This window comes from Rhinoraja longicauda, chromosome 5 (genome assembly GCF_053455715.1).
Source record: "Rhinoraja longicauda isolate Sanriku21f chromosome 5, sRhiLon1.1, whole genome shotgun sequence".
Lineage (NCBI taxonomy): Eukaryota > Metazoa > Chordata > Chondrichthyes > Rajiformes > Arhynchobatidae > Rhinoraja > Rhinoraja longicauda.
In genome coordinates this window covers 85340144-85361406 of record NC_135957.1, presented here as the reverse complement: position 1 = coordinate 85361406, position 21263 = coordinate 85340144, and the positions used below count along the sequence as shown (strand labels likewise).

General features: G+C 44.1%; 1 protein-coding gene across 6 annotated transcripts in view; it reads right to left on the bottom strand.

The window, feature by feature from the left end:
• The window catches only part of fig4a (FIG4 phosphoinositide 5-phosphatase a), a 90232-nt gene that overhangs the window by 22284 nt on the left and 46685 nt on the right, over nucleotides 1–21263 (bottom strand). For 5 of the 6 annotated variants that reach the window (XM_078399891.1, XM_078399889.1, XM_078399890.1 and 2 more), the window contains 8 exons: nucleotides 20557–20602; nucleotides 17746–17894; nucleotides 14537–14703; nucleotides 12577–12715; nucleotides 11076–11134; nucleotides 10802–10952; nucleotides 9139–9222; nucleotides 4010–4205 (listed from right to left, as the gene is read on the bottom strand). In XM_078399891.1, the coding sequence (XP_078256017.1) occupies nucleotides 4010–4205; nucleotides 9139–9222; nucleotides 10802–10952; nucleotides 11076–11134; nucleotides 12577–12715; nucleotides 14537–14703; nucleotides 17746–17894; nucleotides 20557–20602 (991 nt within the window). The remainder of the gene's footprint in view (nucleotides 1–4009; nucleotides 4206–9138; nucleotides 9223–10801; nucleotides 10953–11075; nucleotides 11135–12576; nucleotides 12716–14536; nucleotides 14704–17745; nucleotides 17895–20556; nucleotides 20603–21263) is intronic. The other variant, XM_078399894.1, reaches the window with a different exon arrangement.

Here is a 21263-nt window from a genome sequence, read left to right as displayed (position 1 = left end):
TAGAGTGGATGCGGAGAGGATGTTTCCACTAGTGGGAGAGTCTAGGACCAGAAGTCACAGCCTCAGAATTACAGGATTGTTCCTTTAGGAAGGAGAGGAGGAGGAATTTCTTTAGTCAGAGGGTGGTGATTCTGTGGAATTCTTTGCCACAGAAGGCTGTGGAAGCCAAGTCAATGAATATATTTAAAGCAGAGATAAATTGATTAGTACGGGTGTCAGGGGTTTATGGGGAGAAAGCAGGAGAACGGGGTCAGGAGGGAGAGATAGATCAACCATGATTGAATGGCGGAGTAGAATTGATGGGCCGAATGGCCTAATTCTGCTCCTATCACTTATGAACTTATGAAGCGAGTTTAAAATCTGCCATGTCAGCTTGCAAAATTATAAACCAAGTATTTGGAGACATGTGGAATAAATATCTAATCTATTTAATGGCGAGGTCAAAACTATCAGGACGTTTTGAAAACCCATTTGGTTTGTAAGATAATGAGATTCGGAGATCAATAAGGTCTGTGAATTGCATTTCACATCAAAACTCAGTTCCATTGAGTGAACTAGATTGCACGTTTAGCACCTATAGACAATAGACAATAGGTGCAGGAGGAGGCCATTCGGCCCTTCGAGCCAGCACCGCCATTCAATGTGATCATGGCTGATCATTCTCAATCAGTACCCCGTTCCTGCCTTCTCCCCATACCCCCTGACTCCGCTATCCTTAAGAGCTCTATCCAGCTCTCTCTTGAATGCATTCAGAGAATTGGCCTCCACTGCCTTCTGAGGCAGAGAATTCCACAGATTCACAACTCTCTGACTGAAAAAGTTTTTCCTCATCTCAGTTCTAAATGGCCTACCCCTTATTCTTAAACTGTGGCCCCTGGTTCTGGACTCCCCCAACATTGGGAACATGTTTCCTGCCTCTAACGTGTCCAACCCCTTAATAATCTTATACGTTTCGATAAGATCTCCTCTTGGATCTCCTCTGACTGAGGATGCATTAACACCACTAAACCTACAAAGATATTGGGCGAGAATCAAATATATTTACTTAAATATTTAGCTGATTGTCAGTAATATATCATCTCGAGGTTGTCAGGATGGCACGGTTGGGCAGCGATAGAGTTGCTGCCTCACAGCGCCAGAGACCAGGGTTCGATCCTGACTACGGCTGCTGTCCGTATAGTTTGTACATTCTCCCCGTGACCACATGGGTTTTCTCCGGGTGCTTCAGTTTCCTCCCATATTCAAAAGACGTGCGGATTTGTAGGCGAATTGGTTTCGGTAAAAATTGTAAATTGTTCCGATTGTGTTGGATAGTGCTAGTGAACGGGGATCGCTGGTCGGTGCGGACTCGGTGGTCCGAAGAGCCTGTTTCCACACTGTATCTCTGAACTAAACTAATAAATCATCAAGATACCCATCGTAGCACCGTTCATGAAGGGAAGGTTAATTGGCTTGGCATTAATGTAAAATTGTTCCTAGTGTGTATAGGGTAGTGTTAGTGTGTGGGGAACGCTGGTCGGTGCGGACTCGATGGGCCTGGGTCTGCGCTGTATCTCTAAACTAAACTACACAAAAGAGTCGCCACAAAGGCACCAACAAAATCACAAAAAAGTACTCATCTCCTCTTCGTTTCCCCCCCCCCCCCCCCCCCCCCCGGTCCCCCTTAGTTCTTGGCAATCCCCCCCACACTGGGTTCCCCCATGATTGAATGGTGGTGTAGATCCGATAGGCCGAACCAAGAGATAACTGATACGAGTTGGCACAAAATGCCATGCATTTGCCCACTCACCTAACCTATCCAAAGCACGTTGCAGCCTCCTAGCATCCTCCTCACAGCTAACACTGCCCCCCAGCTTCGTGTCATCCGCAAACTTGGAGATGTTGTATTCAATTCCCTCGTCCAAATCATTAATATATATTGTAAATAGCTGGGGTCCCAGCACTGAGCCTTGCGGTACCCCACTAGTCACTGCCTGCCATTCTGAAAAGGACCCGTTTATTCCTACTCTTTGCTTCCTGTCTGCCAGCCAGTTCTCTATCCACATCAATACTGAACCCCCAATACCGTGTGCTTTAAGTTTGCATACTAATCTCTTATGTGGGACCTTGTCGAAAGCCTTCTGGAAGTCCAGATATAACACATCCACTGGTTCTCCCTTATCCACTCTACTAGTTACATCTTCGAAAAATTCTATAAGATTCGTCAGACATGATTTACCTTTCATAAATCCATGCTGACTTTGTCCAATGATTTCACCACTTTCCAAATGTGCTGCTATCCCATCTTTAATAACTGACTCTAGCATCTTCCGAGATGTTGCTTGACCCGCTGAGTTACTCCAGCATTTTATAGACAATAGGAGTAGGCCATTCGGCCCTTCGAGCCAGCATCACCATTCAATGTGATCAGGCCCTTCAACCCACAATGTCAGACATGATGCCAAGATAAACTAATCTCCTCTGCCGGCACCTGACCATATCCCTCAATTCTCTCCGTATCAATATAGAACAGTACAGCGCAAGAGCAGTGCCTTCGGCCCACATCTGTGCTGAACATGACAAGTCCAACACTTAACTACCTGCATATCATCTACATCACTTAATTCCCTGCATATCCATAGTCTCGTAATTATCTGCTTCCTCCACCATCAATGGGAGTGGGTTCCAGGCACCCACCATCCTCTGTGTAAACAAAAACTTGCCCGCACATCTCCTTCAAACTTTACCCCTTCCCAGTTCTCTCACTAGTCCTCTAGTCTCCGACTATATTCTATCTTTGTCCCTCCCCCTCCCCTGACATCAGTCTGAAGAAGGGTGTCGACCTGAAACATCACCCATTCCTTCTCTCCCGAGATGCTGCTTGACCCGCTGAGTTACTCCAGCATTTTATAGACAATAGACAATAGGTGCAGGAGTAGGCCATGTCACATTGAATAGTGGTGCTGGCTCGAAGGGCCCTTCGAGCCAGCACCACGATTCAATGTGATCATGGCTGATCATTCTCAATCAGTACCCCGTTCCTGCCTTCTCCCCATACCCCCTGTCTCCGCTATCCTTAAGAGCTCTAAGTATCTACCTTCGATTTAAACCAGCATCTACAGTTTTTTTGTCGTACCCCTCTCTATTTAGTTTAGCTTGTCACGTGTACTGATGTACAGCTAAATGCTTTTGTTGCGTGCTAACCAGTCAGCGGAAAGACAATACACGATTACAATCGAGCCGTCCACAGTGTACAGATATATGATAAAGGGAAATAACATGGATAACATTTAGCGCAAGATAAGGTTCAGTAAAGTTTGATCAAATATAGTCCAAAGGTCTCCAATGTGATAGATAGTTGCTCACCACTACACTCTAGTTGTGGTGGGGTGGTTCAGTTGCCTGATAATAGCTGGGTAGAAACTGTCCCTGAATCTGGAGGTGTGCGTTTTCACACTTCTATACTTTTTGCCCAATGGGAGAGGGGAGAAGAGGGAGTGGCCAGGGTGAGAATCGTCCTTAAATCTATGCCTTCTCATTTTTTATATTTTCACCCTGGGAAAAGGATACTGACTAAATCCTATTTAAGTCTTTTGTAATTTTATACTCATCTCTAAGTCGCTCTTCTCCCTCCGTCTTTCCAGAGAAAACAATCCAGGTTCGCCCAACTTCTTGTAGCTAATCGCCCCTAATCCAGGTAGCAATCTACCTGTCCGTACGCACTGTGTATGAGTAATTAGCTTAAAAACAGTCAAAATGAAACCAGGTCCAGTAGGAAAGAACTGCAGATACTGGTTTACACCAAAGATAGACACAAAATGCTGGAGAAACTCAGCGGCTTCTCTGGATAGAAGGAATGGGTGATGTTTTCCAGGTCGAGACCCTTCCTCAGAAGAATAGGTGACGTTTTGGGTCTTCTATCCAGTGATGCTGCCTGTTCCGCTAAGTTACTCCAGCGTTTTGCATCTATCTCCAGTCTATATTGAAAACTAGATCTGTTTAATCTCAAACAACAAAATGTTTTTCTGACCTCTGTAATCCTGGTATTTTCTCCAAACTCTGTGACTTTGACTGGGGTGGATCGCTGAGAGGCAGCACCTTCCTCTTCCTTGTCGGATCCAGAATCATCTTCGGAACTACTGGAAACAGCCTCCTCTGACGGTGGTGGGGGTGCACTTGCCACTGTCTTACGCTGTAATACCGTCTCCTCCTTACTGGTCTTGTTGCTGCGCCAAAAAATATATTTAGAGCATCTATAAAAGTACAGATGGATTATGCAAACCGCATGTTTGGATTTGAAAATCTAATGCATTACATTAAGTGTCCTACTCTCACTCACAGCTCTGAAAATCTCATATGTTCACAGGTTATAGGAGCAGAAGTAGGCTATTCGGCCCATTCAATCTACACCACCATTCAATCTAGGAGGAACCCGGTGTGGGGGGGGCACTGAGTACTAAGGGGGACCTGGCAGGGGGGGGGGGGGGGGGGTGAGGGGGTGTGGAGAGTGGGAAACAAAGAAGAGACGAGTACATTTTGTGATTTTGTTGGCACCTTTGGGGTGACTCTTTTGCGTAGTTTATATTAGTTTAGAGATACAGCGTGGAAACAATAGACAATAGGTGCAGGAGGAGGCCATTCGGCCCTTCGAGCCAGCACCACCATTCAATATGATCATGGTTGATCATTCTCAATCAGTACCCCGTTCCTGCCTTCTCCCCATACCCCCTGACTCCGCTATCCTTAAGAGCTCTATCTAACTCTCTCTTGAATGCATTCAGAGAATTGGCCTCCACTGCCTTCTGAGGCAGAGAATTCCACAGATTCACAACTCTCTGACTGAAAAAGGTTATCTTCATCTCCGTTCTAAATGGCCTACCCCTTATTCATAAACTGTGGCCCCTGGTTCTGGACTCCCCCAACATTGGGAACATGTTTCCTGCCTCTAACGTGTCCAACCCCTTAATAATCTTAATAAAACAGGCTCTTCAGCCCACTGAGTCCACACCGCTCATTAATACTACCATATACACACAATATTATTTTAAAAGCAATCCAATTAACCTACAAACCTGTATGTGTTTGGAATGTGGGAGGAAACGGAAGATCTTGGAGAAAACCCAAGCAGGTCACGGGGAGAACTTACAAACTCCATACAGACAAGCACCTGTAGCTAGGAGCGAACCCAGGTCTCTGGCACTGTAAAGCAGTAGCTCTACCTCAATGCCACCGTATCACACTTGTTTGTATGCAAAAAAGAATTTCACTGTACCTAGTACAAGTGACAATAAAGTATCATCATCATCTTTCCTTCTCAACCCCACTCTCCTGCCTTCTTCCCATCTCATCCATGTGGGTGTTTCTGTAAATACAGCACTCAGTGGAGAAACTGAAGCTCTCCAAACTTCCAGGTTATTTTCCTGTTTTTTTTATGTAATATTCCCAATGTTTCATATCCTGTATTTTAAGTAGTATAGATCATGGTGTATAGCCAAAATAATGAGATGAAGCAAAAATAAATAAATCTGTCTTAACAAAGAAAAATATCAGATATGTTCCAGTGTTTTCTTGCTTTTTTGTGTGACATTTTTCAAGCAGGATTTCATCAAATCCTTAGGCTAATTTTATACCAGAAAGATCACTTTAATTTTGCAATTAAATAACTCTATATAAGCCAAATTCTGCTTATGCTTATGATTTGTATCATTTATCACCTGATTAGATGGATTTCTAAAGTAGGCATGCAGGTGCAGCAGGCAGTGAAGAAAGCAAATGGTATGTTGGCATTCATAGCGAGGGGATTTGAGTATAGGAGCAGGGAGGTTCTGCTGCAGTTGTACAGGGCATTGGTGAGACCACATCTGGAGTATTGCGTACAGTTCTGGTCTCCTAATCTGAGGAAAGACATTCTTGCCATAGAGGGAATACAGAGAAGGTTTACCAGATTGATTCCTGGGATGGCAGGACTTTCATATGAAGAAAGACTGGATAGGCTCGGCTTGTACTCGCTGGAATTTAGAAGATTGAGGGGGGATCTTATAGAAACTTACAAAATTCTTAAGGGGTTGGACAGGCTAGATGCAGGAAGATTGTTCCTGATGTTGGGGAAGTCCAGAACAAGGGGTCACAGTTTAAGGATAAGGGGGAAGTCTTTTAGGACCGAGATGAGAACGTTTCTTTTCACACAGAGAGTGGTGAATCTGTGGAATTCTCTGCCACAGAAGGTAGTGGGGGCCAGTTCATTGGCTATATTTAAGAGGGAGTTAGATGTGGCCCTTGTGGCTAAAGGGATCAGGGGGTATGGAGAGAAGGCAGGTACAGGATACTGAGTTGGATGATCAGCCATGATCATATTGAATGGCGGTGCAGGCTCGAAAGGCCGAATGGCCTACTCCTGCACCTATTTTCTATGTTTCTAATACCCCTAGTTTTTGCAGCAGAACTTAAGTAGCAGAGTCCATTTGGTCACGTTAAATGTGTGAATTAAAAGCAGAGTAACCGTTTTTATATTTATTGTTTTTAAAAAAAAATTGTTTATATTTGTGTTGAAGCTTTCCACTGAAATACTTAATAATGAATAGAACTTAAAATCAAGAAATTAAAATCTGGTTTGCTCACCTATTTTAACGATGTCTCATTCTGTTGTCTCCCCCCCCCCCCCCGTCCCCCCGTCCCCCCCGTTGAGTAAAGTCGTGAATGCTATTTATAGTGCTATTACGAGTTATTTTTGCACTCGTCGTGATAAAAAAAATTAAATTAAATAACACGATTATAATAAACCCAGGCGTGAACTGCAGGCCTCGTGGTGGGTTAGGTGCCGACAGTTTGAAAGGGAGCAGGGGGAAAAAAACTGCAGATGCTGGTTTAAATCGAGGGTCGACACAAAATGCTGAAGTGACTCAGTGGGTCAGGCAGCATCTCAGGAGAGAAGGAATAGGTGACGTTTCGGGTCAAGACCCTTCTTCAGACTGATGTCAGGGGAGGGGGCGGGACAAAGATAGGATGTAGACGGAGACATTGAAACATAGAAAATAGGTGCAGGAGGAGGCCATTCGGCCCTTCGAGTCAGCCTCCACTGCCTTCTGTGGCAGAGAATTCCACAAGTTCACAACTCTCTGGGTGAAAAAGTTCCTTCTCACCTCAGTTTTAAATGGCCTCCCCTTTATTCTTAGACTGTGGCCCCTGGTTCTGGACTCCCCCAACATTGGGAACATTTTTCCTGCACCTAGCTTGTCCAGTCCTTTTATAATTTTAGACGTTTCTATAAGATCCCCTCTCATCCTTCTAAACTCCAGAGACAGGAAGACGAGTGGGAGAACTGGGAAGGGGGAGGGGATAGAGAGGGAAAGCAGGGACTGTCTGAAGTTAGAGAAGTCAATGTTCATGCCGCTGGGGTGTAAGTTTGTAAGGGAACTTTGAAATCAGTAAGTGTCCCATATGTCTTATAAATATTTTTTTCTCTCGTTTTTTTCTTCAAATTTTGAAAGTATTACATTTTGACGCCCAGTGTAAAACATGACATTTACGGCAAAATTATACAAGATAGAATTTTGACATGAAAGTGGAAGGTGGTGGTGTTCTTCAACAGTCAACACCTGGAACGATTATAAGTTTGGAGACACGACCAATCAAGTCAAGTCATTTATTCACAAAATGCTGGAGTAACTCAGCAGGTCAGGCAGCATCTCAGGAGAGAAGGAATGGGTGACGTTTCGGGTCGAGACCCTTCTTCAGACTGAGGGGCATATAAGTCTGAAGAAGGGTCTCGACCCGAAACGTCACCCATTCCTTCTCTCCTGAGATGCTGCCTGACCTGCTGAGTTACTCCAGCATTTTGTGAATAAATATCTTCGATTTGTACCAGCATCTGCAGTTATTTTCTTATACCTTCTCTGGGCAGCTCATTCCATACACCCACCACCCTCTGTGTGGGAAAAGCTGCTCCTCAGATTCCTATTAAGTCTTTCCACTCTCTCGTTAAACCATGGCCTCCGGTTCTTGATTCCCCTACTCTGGGCAAAAGACTCTGTGCTTTGGCCCTTTCTATCCCCCACATTATTCTATGTTCTGCTTAACATTCTTCCATCAACTAAATAACCAAAGAAAGGATGTTCTTTTAGGAAGGAGATGAGGAGAAATCTCTTTAGTCAGAGGGTGGTGAATCTGTGCAATTCATTGCCACAGAAGGCTGTGGAGGCCAAGTCAGTGGATATTTTTGAAGCATAGATAGATTCTTGATTAGTACTGGTGTCAGAGGTTATGGGGAGAAGGCAGGAGAAATAGATCAGCCATGATTGAATGGCGCAGTATACTTGATGGGCCGAATGGCCTAATTCTGCTCCTACAACTTATGAATTTATGAAAACACAACAAAACTGTTATTCCAGATAATCCGGAATGCTTGGGATGTTGGTAGTGGTGCTGGACTGATAGATTTACCAGACTGTTGCACGTCTAAAAAAAAAAGAAACCGGGTCCAGTCTATATTGAAACTTTTTATGTTTGACCATAAAATGTTTTTCTAACCTCAGTAATTTATCCAAACTCTACTCTCTTTCGCATGCCATCAACTCTCCACCTATTTACAGTAGGGATAATTTACAGGAGGCAAATAAACGACCAGCACTTTAATCTTTAATCTGTGGGGGGAAAAAGTTGGAGCTTCTGTGCAGTTACAGAATTTACAAAGCCCACACATATAGCACCAGGGGTCAGAATTGAACTCAGGACACAGAGTGACTCAAAACATGAACAGTGGCGTGGGCAGCACAGTGGTAGAGTTGCTGCCTCACAGCGCCAGAGACCCAGGTTCGATCCTGACTACGGGTGCTGTCTGGACAGAGTTTGTATGTTCTCCCTGTGACCGCGTGGGTTTCCCCCGGGTGCTCTGGTTTTCCTCCCACACTCCAAAGACGTGCAGGTTTGAAGGTTACTTGGCTTCGGTGAGAAAAACTGCAATTTATCACCAGTGTGTTGGATAATGCTAGGATACGGTGGGGGGGGGGGGGGGGGTGATCGCTGGTCGGCGAGAACTCGGTGGGCCGAAGGGCCCGTTTCCACGCACTATCTCAAAAGTCTAAAGAATAGGAAATTGTAGGCAAAACTATATTCAAAAAATAGATGAAAGACGACAGATGAATGTTGTAATTGGTTTGTTACCTCAACACGGATTTACCAGTTTCTTCAGGCTTGCGAATCGTGAACGGACTTGGGTCTATTCCAACGTTCTTTGGCATGAAGTCCCTTTAGATAGAGTACAGAAAAACTATTAAATGCCACAGTCCTACAATACGGGTGCTCCCCGGTTTACGATGCTTCGCGCGTATTAGGCATTTCGACTTACAATACTTTCGGTTTCCGATGGGTTTCTTGGAACGGAAACCCATCGGAAGCCACTGTATTCTTAATTTTCATAACAAATTTGCAAGCCAGCAAAATAATATGTTCAATATTTTCAAAGTTGTTATGCAAAATCTTTCATAAAACGTGTCAAATACTGGTGGATGTACTTAATTACTAAAGATAATACGTACTGTAGATATTTATACATCTAACATCTCATTTAGCTAATCAATTACAATGATCTAATGCCAAACGGTGTTAACGTTGGAAGTCAAAGACACTTTGGCAGACTGGGAAGAGGAGAAAATAAGGTAGGTTTAGATGCAGAAAAGATGAGGGGGGAATGTATAGGGTGTTAGGCATATCACAGGGATAAACAATAGGCAATAGGTGCAGGAGTAGGACATTCGCCCCTTTGAGCCAGCACCGACCGCCATTCAATGTGATCATGGCTGATCATTCAATCAGTACCCCGTTCCTGCCCTCTCCCCATATGCCCTGACTCCGCTATCATTAAGAGCTGTCTAACTCTCTCTTGAAAGCACCCAGAGAATCGGACTCCACTGCCTTCTGAGACAGAGAATTCCACAGATTTACAACTCTCTGAGTGAAAAAGTTTTTTCTTATCTCTGTTATAAATGGCCTACCCCTTATTCTTAAACTGTGGCCCCCTGGTTCTGGACCCCCAACATTGGAAACAGTTGAAAAAAGGGTGTTCTGGTTTCCTCCCATACTCCAAAGACGTACTGGTTTGTAGGTTAATTAGCTCGGTATAATTGTAAACTGTACCTAGTGTGTGTAGGGTAGTGGTAATGTGCGGGGATCGCTGGTCGGCGCGGATTCGGTGGGCCGAAGGGCCTGTTTCTGTGCTGTATCACTAAACTAAACCAGATACTGAAGAGAGCCCAATGCTCGGTACAACTGAAACGCTGAATTGGACTAAGAAAAAAATGTTGGGAATTATATTTCTAGCTAATAAAATGAGAAATACAAAATTGTATTTCATAATGACTACATTTGGCACCATTCAAGATCTTCTGAAACATGGGGACAATTTTGTAAATGAGGTAGAAACATTATTGAATTTTCTAATTTACAAAATGATGAAATGTCTACCTTATCACAAAGTAGCCCCTTAATATTTGATGTGTTTCTTGTCGCATATACATTAAGTCCTGATAATCAAAATTTACAATCCTCATTTTATTAGCTAGCAAAACACTCCAAAATCACTCATTGATAAAATTGCATGCTTCGTTGATCACTGGAGACCCTTCAGTATAAGGCACACCTTTCTACTGTTTAACAAAACTAACCAGTTTTAAGGCTTAAGTTATTGCAGGTTATTATTTTTTTATTTTTTTCAAAATATTTTCTCAAAACATTCTTTGAAACAATGTCCTTAAAAATGGAGCATTGGACGGTGGGGAGGGTTAGCAAAATGAAATATATATATATTGTGACAAAATATATCACATACTTAGCTGAATTTGTCATTCTCAAACAAAAAGCATCATCAAACGAGCTCAGCTCTTCGGGCCGGTAGAACTCTGTGTACACATCTATCTCCTCATCAGATCTATCAGTCTTCTTTATTACTGTCATCTTTTTAAGGTTTTCAGTGCAAGGAACTGGAGAGGAATGGAAGACATGATAACATTACACCGACCTTAATTAACTTTAAGAATTGCCACATGGTTTTTAAAATAAACACACCAAATTCAACAATACAATTACAAGTGATCGGTTCCTACCTTCATCATATGGCAAGGGTAGGTTCATTAGTACATCTGGTGTCCACCAATGGGTATAGCTTCAAGAAAAAGACAGAAGTTCACCATTTACTGGATTTTGATATAGTTATAAAATATAAAAACACAGTGGGGACTAAAGACATTTACTGCATGAAGTAGATGAGACAATGGTGAAGCACAGATTCACAAGCACCTCCTCTAACTTAGGGGGGGCGCAGCGGTAGAGTTGCTGCCTCACAGCGCCAGAGACCTGGATTCCATCCCAGCTACGGGTGCTGTCTGTACGGAGTCTGCACGTACTCTCCGTGACCGCGTGAGTTTTCTCCGAGATCTATGGTTTCCTCTCACACTCCAAAGATGTACAGGTTTGTAGGTTAATTGGCTTAGTATCAGTGCAAATTGTCCCTAGTGTGTGTAGGATAGTGTTAATGTGCGGGGATCTTTGGTCGGTGCGGAATCGGTGGACCGAAGGGCCACAAACAAACAAATAAAACAAACAACCAATTCGGGGTCTCGACCCGAAACGTCGCCCATTCCTTCTCTCCTGAGATGCTGCCTGACCTGCTGAGTTACTCCAGCATTTTGTGAATAAATACCTTCGATTTGTACCAGCATCTGCAGTTATTTTCTTACACTTAATTCCTTTGGTATCCGAATAGCCCCAGAGGTATTTAAATGCAACATCCACAACCCTCGGGGCAGATAAGGCCAACGATTAAAAATCCACAGAGAAGAAACTCCTTCTCATGACCATCTTAAGTGGCTAGCTTCTTCCCCCGCCCTGCCCCACCCCATCTCTGAGCCTCTGCACCAGCAGAATGCTGAACATCCATATTCAGTGGGCACAATGGCTTCATTTTGATTTGAAATGAAATCCAGTCTTTTTTGATGACATTCTGCAATAATAAGAAAAATAATGTTCCAAATATTGGAAATTTAAACTGATGGCATGAAAATAACACAATTAAAAGATTTCTTAAATTTTCAACAAAACCAGGATGGAGGGATTCATTTATATTTAAATTTTACAGATTCAGTGTTGGATTTGAGTGATGTTTATTTTATTTTAGAGATATAGCGTTTAAACAGGCCCTTCGGCCCATTGAGTCTGTGCCGACCAGCGATCCACGTACATTAGCACTATGCTACACACAAGGGACAATTTACAATTTTTACCAAATCCAATTCACCTACAAACCTGTGCGTCTTTGGAGTGTGGGAGGAAACCGGAGATACTGGTGAAAACCCACGCGGTCACGGGGCGAACGTGCAAACTCCATACAGACAGCAGCCGTGGTCTGGATGGAACCCGTGTCTCCAACGCTGTAAGGCAGCAAAATGTAAACCTGATGGTGTGAACCTGTGAGTTGATATCTCCTTAGAAGAGCACAGCCCGGTGTTGCTAAAAAATGATGGGATTCAATCTTAAGATAGTAATATACTAGATTTGGCAGTTGAATAAATCTTCAAAATAAAATAGAAACCATACGACATTTATTACCTTCTCTTGGGGGACAAAAGTGCCACCGTGTTCTTATGATGCAAGTAATAGTCAGTAGGAAGTTCCCAAAGGTGGGACTTTCCTTCCGAAGGCTGGAAAACTCCAAGAAACAGATTTATTGAATCCTGTCTATCAGCATCTGCAACACAAGGAAACGTCTTTAAATTATTATTATTATGAACAGAGTTTAATGACGTACACTCCCCCTTGCAAGAAGGAGATAGTTGGAGTATAATATGAGATTATACACTTTGTCAAAATACAAAATTATTTTCAAATAGTGAAAAAATAGAAGATGTTGATGTGGTTATTTGAAGTGTGTTGATTTATAAAAACCATGGAGGCAAAACAAGCAAACACTATTTAGCCATAAAGTGCTTGAGTAACTCAGCGAGTCAGGCAACATCTTTTAGCTTGGTTTAATTTAAAGATACAGTCTGGAAACAGGCCCTTCGGCCCACCGAGTTCGTGCCGACCAGCGATCCCCCACACACTAGCACTATCCTACACAAGTTACAATTTTACCGAAGCCAATTAACCTACAAACCTGTACGTCTTTGGAGTGTCGGAGGAAACCGGAGCATCCGGGTAAACCCACGCAAGTCACGGGGGGAACGTACAAACACCGTACAGACAACACCCATAATCAGGATTGAACCCGGGTCACTGGCGCTGTCAGGAAGCAACTCTGCGGCTATGCTCCATCTCCAGTGAAAGAGAGGTGCAGCAAGCAATTGGGAAGGCAAATGGGGTTATTTCAAGGGAAGTCGGAATATAAAAGGAGAGAAGTCTTACTACAACTGTACAATCATTAGTGGGTCTACAATGCTGTGAACAGTTTTAGTTTCCTCATTTAAGAAAGGTCATGTTATCATTGGAGGCATTTCAGAGATGGGTCACTGGCCTGATCGTGGGTATGTGGGGATATTTTTTAATGAGAAAAGATTGGACAGGTTGAGTCTGTATCCACATGGGTAGGAAAGATTGAGGGATATGGGCCTCGCAGAGGCAAATGGGATTAGCTTAGATGGAGCATCTTGGACAGCATGGACAAATTGACTGATCTGCCTGATGGCAGTTCATAAGTGATAGGAGCAGAATTTAGCTGTTCGTCCCATCAAGAGTTAGATTTAGCTCTTAGGCCTATCGGAATCAAGGGAAATTGGGTAAAAGCAGGAACAGGGTACTGATTTTGGATGATCAGCCATGATCATACTGAATGGCGGTGCTGGCTCGAAGGGCCGAATGGCCTACTCCTGCACCTGTTTTCTATGTTTCTATCAAGTCTACTCCGCCATTCAATCACGGCTGATTGAACCTGGAAAATTGAACAAGTCGAGTATGTAAACATTGGAGTTTTAAAGGAATAAAGGTGACCACATTGAAAGATCAGATTCTTGGCAAGGTGTGTGCTGGGAGGAATTTTCGCCTCGTGGGAGAGATACGAGAGATGAGAGTTCTTCCGTAGCAGTAACCTGGGAGCACACGCACAGAAGAACTCAAAAGAGAAAATGAAGTACAGCTTGATCGCCCCGACGAGGAAGGCCCGCCGCTGGCTACGGGAGTCAAGATCGTCCCGTCAACGGAAGGTTCGAGGCCCCCCGACCGCTGGAGGGCAAAGAAGGGAGAGATTGAACTTTTTTTCGCCTTCCATCACAGTGAGGAATGTGGAGGAGTCACTGTGGTGGATGTTCATGTTAAAATGTATCATGTGTGTCCTGTTGCTTTTTATTGTTATGACTGTATGGCAAATGAAATTCCTAATATGTTGCAAAACATACTTGGCTAATAAAGTATTATTGTGATGAGTGTGAAGTAACAAACCCATGAATTAATATTTTGAGTGTCAACTGATGCAAGTCAACAATAGTTTAGATGCTGCTAAATTTATACCAGAATAACTTAGGGCTTTCTGAATATATTTCATGACGTTTGAAGCATTAAAACCTAATCCGGTTACCTGAAAATGCATTACTGTAGTACCTAGAGAGAGTTTGCATGATGTCCTTGGAATGTTGAGTCCAGGGTGCAATTTTCCTGTACGTTTTCACCCGATGTACGAGCTGTGAGCCCCCATATTGTAAAGAAAGTGTATCACCATGATCTTCATACAGCTCTTCAAATAACCTGTCCAGAAAATATACCATGTTAACAAGTAGCTACAAGAAAATGCAGAAAAGTGGAGTAACAGCGGGTCAGGCAGCATTCCTGGAGAACAAGAATGGGTGATTCTTTGGGTCGAGGCACTTCTTAAGTTTTCCAGTGATGCTACCTGACTCGATGAGTTACCCCAGCACTGTGCGTAATTTTTCACCATGTTAACAACTTATTTTACGAAGGTGTGTTTAGTTTAGAGATACAGCATGGAAACAGGCCCTTTGGTCTACCGGGTCCGCACTGACCAGCGATCCCTATGCACTAACACTATCCTACACACTAGGGACAATTTACAATCTTTACCGAAGCCAATTAACCTCCAAACCTGTACGTCTTTGGAGTGTGGGAGGAAACTGGAGCACCCGGGGAAGACCCACGCGTTCGCGGGGAGAACGTACAAGCTCCGTGCAGACAGCAACCATAGTCAGGATGGAACCCGGGTCACTGGCACTGAAAGGCAGCAACTCTACCGCTGCGCCACCGTGCCGCCCCAAGAGGGAGGTAGTAATGTGCGTGGCTGAGATTTCCAGTTTTGCCTTAAGATGATTTAAACTTTGCTTGTTTGTATGCCCTCCCCCCACCTCCTTCCTTACCCCACTGTTACAGTTCTTGTTAACCATCTAGCGCTCCCAAGTCTCACATCCAGGCCTTCTGGACAATTTTGGGAACCGGTTGGAGGAAAGTTGGAGTAATGTGTTGGTGTTGTGGGTGGAGGCAGATGGGAGAGGGTAGTTGCGAAGGGAAAATTACGGGTTATTTCATGAAGCCAGGAAGAAATACCCTCGATTCCTCTGGCTCAATAGACAATAGGTGCAGGAGGAGGCCATTCGGCCCTTCGAGCCAGCACCGCCATTCAATGTGATCATGGCTGATCATTCTCAATCAGTACCTCAGTCAGGGCTACAAAATTCAATCCATCCTTTTGTCTCCTGCACACAATGTTTTGAGGTCCAGTAAACCTAGCTAACTTAGATTAAAATATAGAAAGCATTTCAAAACTAATAGGTTTAATTGACAGATGTTGCCAGGACATGATTGGCTGAGCTATCGGTGGGTTGGGCAGTCTAGGACTTTATTCTTTGGAGTGCAGGGGTATCTTATAGAGGTTTATAAAATCATGAGGGGAATAGATAGGGTGAATGTACAGAGTGTTTTTACCTAGGGTAGGGGAATCAAATACCCATGGGTTTAACGTGAGAGTGCCACAATTGAACTTTTTCACTCAGAGGGTGGTGGGTGTAGAGAACGAGCTGCCAGAGGAGGTCGTTGAGGCAGATACAGTATAGAAGTTGGGAGGTCATGTTGCAGTTGTAAAAGACGTTGGTGAGACCACATTCAGAATATTGTGTTCAGTTCTGGGCACCATGTTATAGGAAAGATATTGTCAAGCTTGAAAGGGTTCAGAAAAGATTAAGAGGATGTTACCAGGACTAGAGGGTGTGAGCTATATGGGGGGGGGGGGGGGGGGGTGAGCAGGCTGGGTCTCTATTCCATGGAGCGCAGGAGGATGAGGGGAGATCATATCAAGGTATACAAAATCATGAGAGGAATAGATCGGGTAGATGCACAGAGTCTTTTACCCAGAGTAGGTCAATCGAGGATGAGAGGACATAGGTTCAAGGTGTAGGGGAAAAGATTTAATAGGAATCCGAGGGGTAACTTTTTCACACAGAGGGTGGTGGGTGTATGGAACAAGCTGCCAGAGGAGGTAGTTGAGGCTGGAACTATCCCATCGTTTAAGAAACAGTTGGACAGGTACATGGATAGGACAAGTTTGGAGGGTTATGGACCAAGCGCAGGCAAGTGGGACTAGTGTAGTGTAGCTGGGACATTGTTGGCCAGTGTGGTCGAGTTGGGCCAAAGGGCCTGTTTCCACACTGTATCACTCTATGAGATACAATAGCAGCATTTAAAAGACACCTGGCCGGGAGAGGTTTAGAGGGATATATATATATGGGCCTCACACAGGAAAGTGGGACTAGTTTAGATGGGCATCTTGGATGGCATGGACAGGTTGGGCTGAAGGGCCTATTTCTCTGCTGTGGTCTATGATACGATCTACCTCCTGATGTCAGTCGAGTCACATTCCTTACATTCTTCATCTGCTAAAACAAGAAGGCATGATGGCGTACTATTTCAAGTTGCTAACATTTCAACGCCATGCCCACGCAAACCAAACCGACTTTTTTTTTAGCGGTTAGTGTTGACATTATAAAACATCTCGTCCAGTCTGCTGGTATCTAGCGTCAGCAGGAAAAATGAGACAGTCTCTGGGTGAAAATGTTTTTTTCTCATCTCAGTTTTAAATGGCCTCCCCTTTATTCTGAGACTGTGGCCCCTGGTTCTGGACTCCCCCAACATTGGGAACATTTTTCCTGCATCCAGCTTGTCCAGTCCTTTCATAATTTTATACACCTCTATGAGATCCCCTCATCCTTCTAAACTCCAGTGAACACAAGCCCAGTCTTTCCAATCTTTCCTCATATGACAGTCCCGCCATCCCGGGGATTAACCTCGTGAACCTAAGCTGCACGGCCTCAATAGCAAGGACGTCCTTCCTCAAATTAGGAGACCAAAACTGCGCACAGTACTCCAGACGTGGTCTCACCAGGGCCAATATATCTGTGGAATTCACTGCCTCAGAAGGCAGTGGAGGTCTATTCTTTGAATGCATTCAAGAGAGAGCTAGATAGAGCTCTTAAGGATAGCGGAGTCAGGGGGCATGGGGAGAAGGCAGGAACGGGGTAGTGATTTAGAATGATCAGCCATGATCACATTGAATGGTGGTGCTGGCTCGAAGGGCCGAATGGCCTGCTCCTGCATCTATTGTCTATACAACTGCAAAAGGATCTCTTTACTCCTATACTCAAATCCTCAAAGGAGGAAGGGAGTGTTTTAAAAAAAAATGATACCCAACTATTATGAAGTTGCAGAGTTAGTGTGTGGGATCAAAAGAAATTCAGCAAACTAAAGAAATGAATTAGGATGCATGAACATTATATTACTGCTTACCGAACAGCATCAGTGTCAAATTGCAGTCGTGGTTTATCTATGACACCTAGTGCATACAGCTGGCATGCCAATGCACACTTCCCCACCATAAACTGAGCTGTGTTTGTCCGATCCAGACAGTCAACACAGTTCGTCCTGAGAACACCGGTCTGAAACAGAATTGTAGACAATTCAGCGCTTCATCAACCCTGCGAACATATTATCCAATGATCGTGCAGCATAGGTTTACCAGGTTAATTCCCGGAATGGCAGGACTGTCGTACGTTGAAAGACTGGAGCGACTAGGCTTGTATACACTGGAATTTAAAGGATGAGAGGGGATCTTATCGAAACATATAAGATTATTAAGGGGTTGGACGCGTTAGAGGCAGGAAACATGTTCCCAATGTTGGGGGAGTCCAGAACAAGGGGCTGCAGTTTAAGAATAAGGGGTAGGCCATTTAGAACTGAGATGAGGAAAAACTTTTTCAGTCAGAGAGTTGTAAATCTGGTGAAGGTGTGGAATTCTCTGCCTCAGAAGGCAGTGGAGGCCAGTTCGTTGGATGCTTTCAAGAGAGAGCTAGACAGAGCTCTTAAGGATAGCGGAGTCAGGGGGTATGGGGAGAAGGCAGGAACGGGGTACTGATTGAGAATGATCAGCCATGATCACATTGAATGGCGGTGCTGGCTCGAAGGACCAAATTGGCCTACTCCTGCATCTATTGTCTATTGTCTATTATCACACATTGTGAGGACACTCTTGAATGCTCAAGAAGAATAAATAAATGGCTCATAGTCAGAGAATGTATTTGTTGAGGTATATCACCAATTCCTCACAGCCAGCCTTGACATCTGTAGCCAGGATTGTCCTCTGCCCCGTAAACTTTGTTGCTCTTGGGCTACCCGAGGACAATCACCACGATTCAGATGGATCAGTGCGATTCTCACTCATGATGTTAATATGGAACAGTTCAGCACAAGAACAAGTCCTTCGGCTCACAATGTCCATACTGAACATGATGGCGACCAAGTCAGTCTGAGGATCTCGGAGAAAACCCACACAGGCCACGGGGAGAACGTACAAACTCCGTACAGACAGCACCCATGGTCAGGATAGAACCCGGGTCTGGCGCCGTAAGGCAGCAACTCTAGCACTGTGCCACCTTGACCTGCGTGGATTTTCTCCGGGATCTCTGGTTTCCTCCCACACTCCAAAGACGTATAGGTTTGTAGGTTAATTGGCTTGGTAAAATTATAAATTGTCCCTAGTGTGTGTAGGATAGTGCATGGGTGCGGGGACAGCTGGTCGGCGCAGGCTCGGTGGGCCGAAGGGCCAGTTTCCGCGCTCAACCTCTAAACTAAACGAAACAATTACAAATAGGCAGAAAATGGAGCCTTACTGACGAGTCCCATATCATGGCTTGAAATTTATAAAATCTTACGCCACAGAAACTTTGGATACACTCAAAGAGTGTTCTGCATTATCTCTTGTCTACTGGTTCAGCAGAACACACCACGCCACCGTCCAATTCATAAATCATTTGTTCATTCAATACTAGCAATGACAAAAGATACAGAACAACTTACGGAAAGCAATATGCAAGAAGGAATGAATCATAAGGCTTTAAATCCCATGGGAAATGTGGGCAGCAGCCAGATGGCCAAAACCATGATTGCTTTTTCAAATTTTCTCTGATTGAACCACAATGCGATACATTCACCGCACTTTAAATAAGTGAAGCTGGCCAAGTCCAATTTAGAGGGTGTTAGTTGTAACGTGGCAAATGTGCCAACTTCCATGATAGAAAATTAACTGGGAAAAATATTGAGAAGGAGATTGAAAAATTACCCAGAAGAAACAAAAGAATTCCTTCTTCAGTCTGAAGAAGGGTCTCAACCCGAAATGTCGCCCATTCCTTCTCTCCTGAGATGCTGCCTGACCTGCTGAGTTACTCCAGCATTTTGTGAATAAATTCCTTCTATTGTGCCTCAGCATCCATTTCAATATGGCGATTTATCCAATTGACTATCCCTCCCAAAAACACATCTCATTTTTTATATAAAGCTACACAGCATGGAGATCGGCCCTTTGGCCAACTTGTCCATGCAGACAAAGTTGTCTAACTGAGCTAGTCCCACTTGCCTGCACCTGCCCCTTTCCCTCTAGACCTTTCCTCATCACGTACCTGTCTAACTGACTTCTTTCTATATGTTGCAACTTGGGTCCTTGGATGGAGTCGAGGGGGGAGGTAAAGGGACAGGTGTTGCATCTCCTGCGGTTGCACGGGAAAGTACCTGGGGAGGGGGCGGTTTGAGTGGGAAGGGACGAGTGAGTTTCGGAAGGAACGGTCTCTGCGGAAAGCAGAGAGGTGGAGATGGGAAGATGTGGCCAGTGGTGGGATCCCGTTGGAGGTGGTGGAAATGTTAGAGGATAATTTGTTGTATGCGATGGCTGATGGACCGAATGGCCTAATTCTGCTCCTATCACTTGTGATCTTACAGGATCCTCCTCAATCACCAACACGACTAAGTGTTTCTTAAGTCAATAGGATAAAGCAACTCGTTGCAGTAGAAATAATTAGTACCACAAACAAGATGGTGTTCCGCGTTGGAAATATGCATAACTCTTGCAACTTGGCTATATTTTGTGATGTTCATAAATTCTAAGAGCAGAATCATGCCATTCGGCCCATCAGGTCCACTCCGCCATTCAATCACGGCGGATCTATCTATCTTTCCCTTGCAACCCCATTCTCCTGCCTTCTGCCCAAAACCCCGACACCCTGATAGATGTTGCACAGCATCTAATACTTTCCCTCTTCCTGTAATTACCTGTAGGCGACAAGTGTTATGAATGAATCCGCCCAGTTCATTCAATCTGCGAAAAAAATAACATAGGAAAGATGGAATGAATGGGAGGAGTGAGCATGAAAATACAACAATTGGTTCTGCACTTTTAAATGTTAAAGGGATTTTTGAAAACAACCCCATAGAGACACTTAGAAACTTAGCGGCACTTAGCAACAGAAAACTGGTAATATGGTCAGAAGGGTTGGAGTTTCAGGAGATTATTGTCATTGATAAAGTTTGAGCTCAGAATTCAGGACCTAGGTGATAGAAAGCTCATGCATTGGAGATGAGACAAAATTGGGAACATAAGTTCATGTGATAGGAACAGAATTAGGCCATTCAGCACATCGTGTCCATTCCGCCATTCAATCACGGCAGATCTATCTTTCCCTCTAAAACCCATTCTCCTGCCTTCTCCCAATAAAATGAGCAGAAAATAAAGGGTAACAGAATTGGTGAACAAGACAAGCCATGATCTTTGGACTTTTACTTTGGACTTTAGAGATATAGCGTGGAAACCTGCCCCTCGGCTCACCGAGTCCGTACTGACTCGCGATCTCCCCGCACACTAGCACTATCTCACGCACTGGGGACAATTTACAATTTTTACCAAAGCCAATTAACCAACAAACATGTGCATCTTTAGAATGTGGGAGGAAACCGCAGCACCCACGTGGTCACAGGGAGAA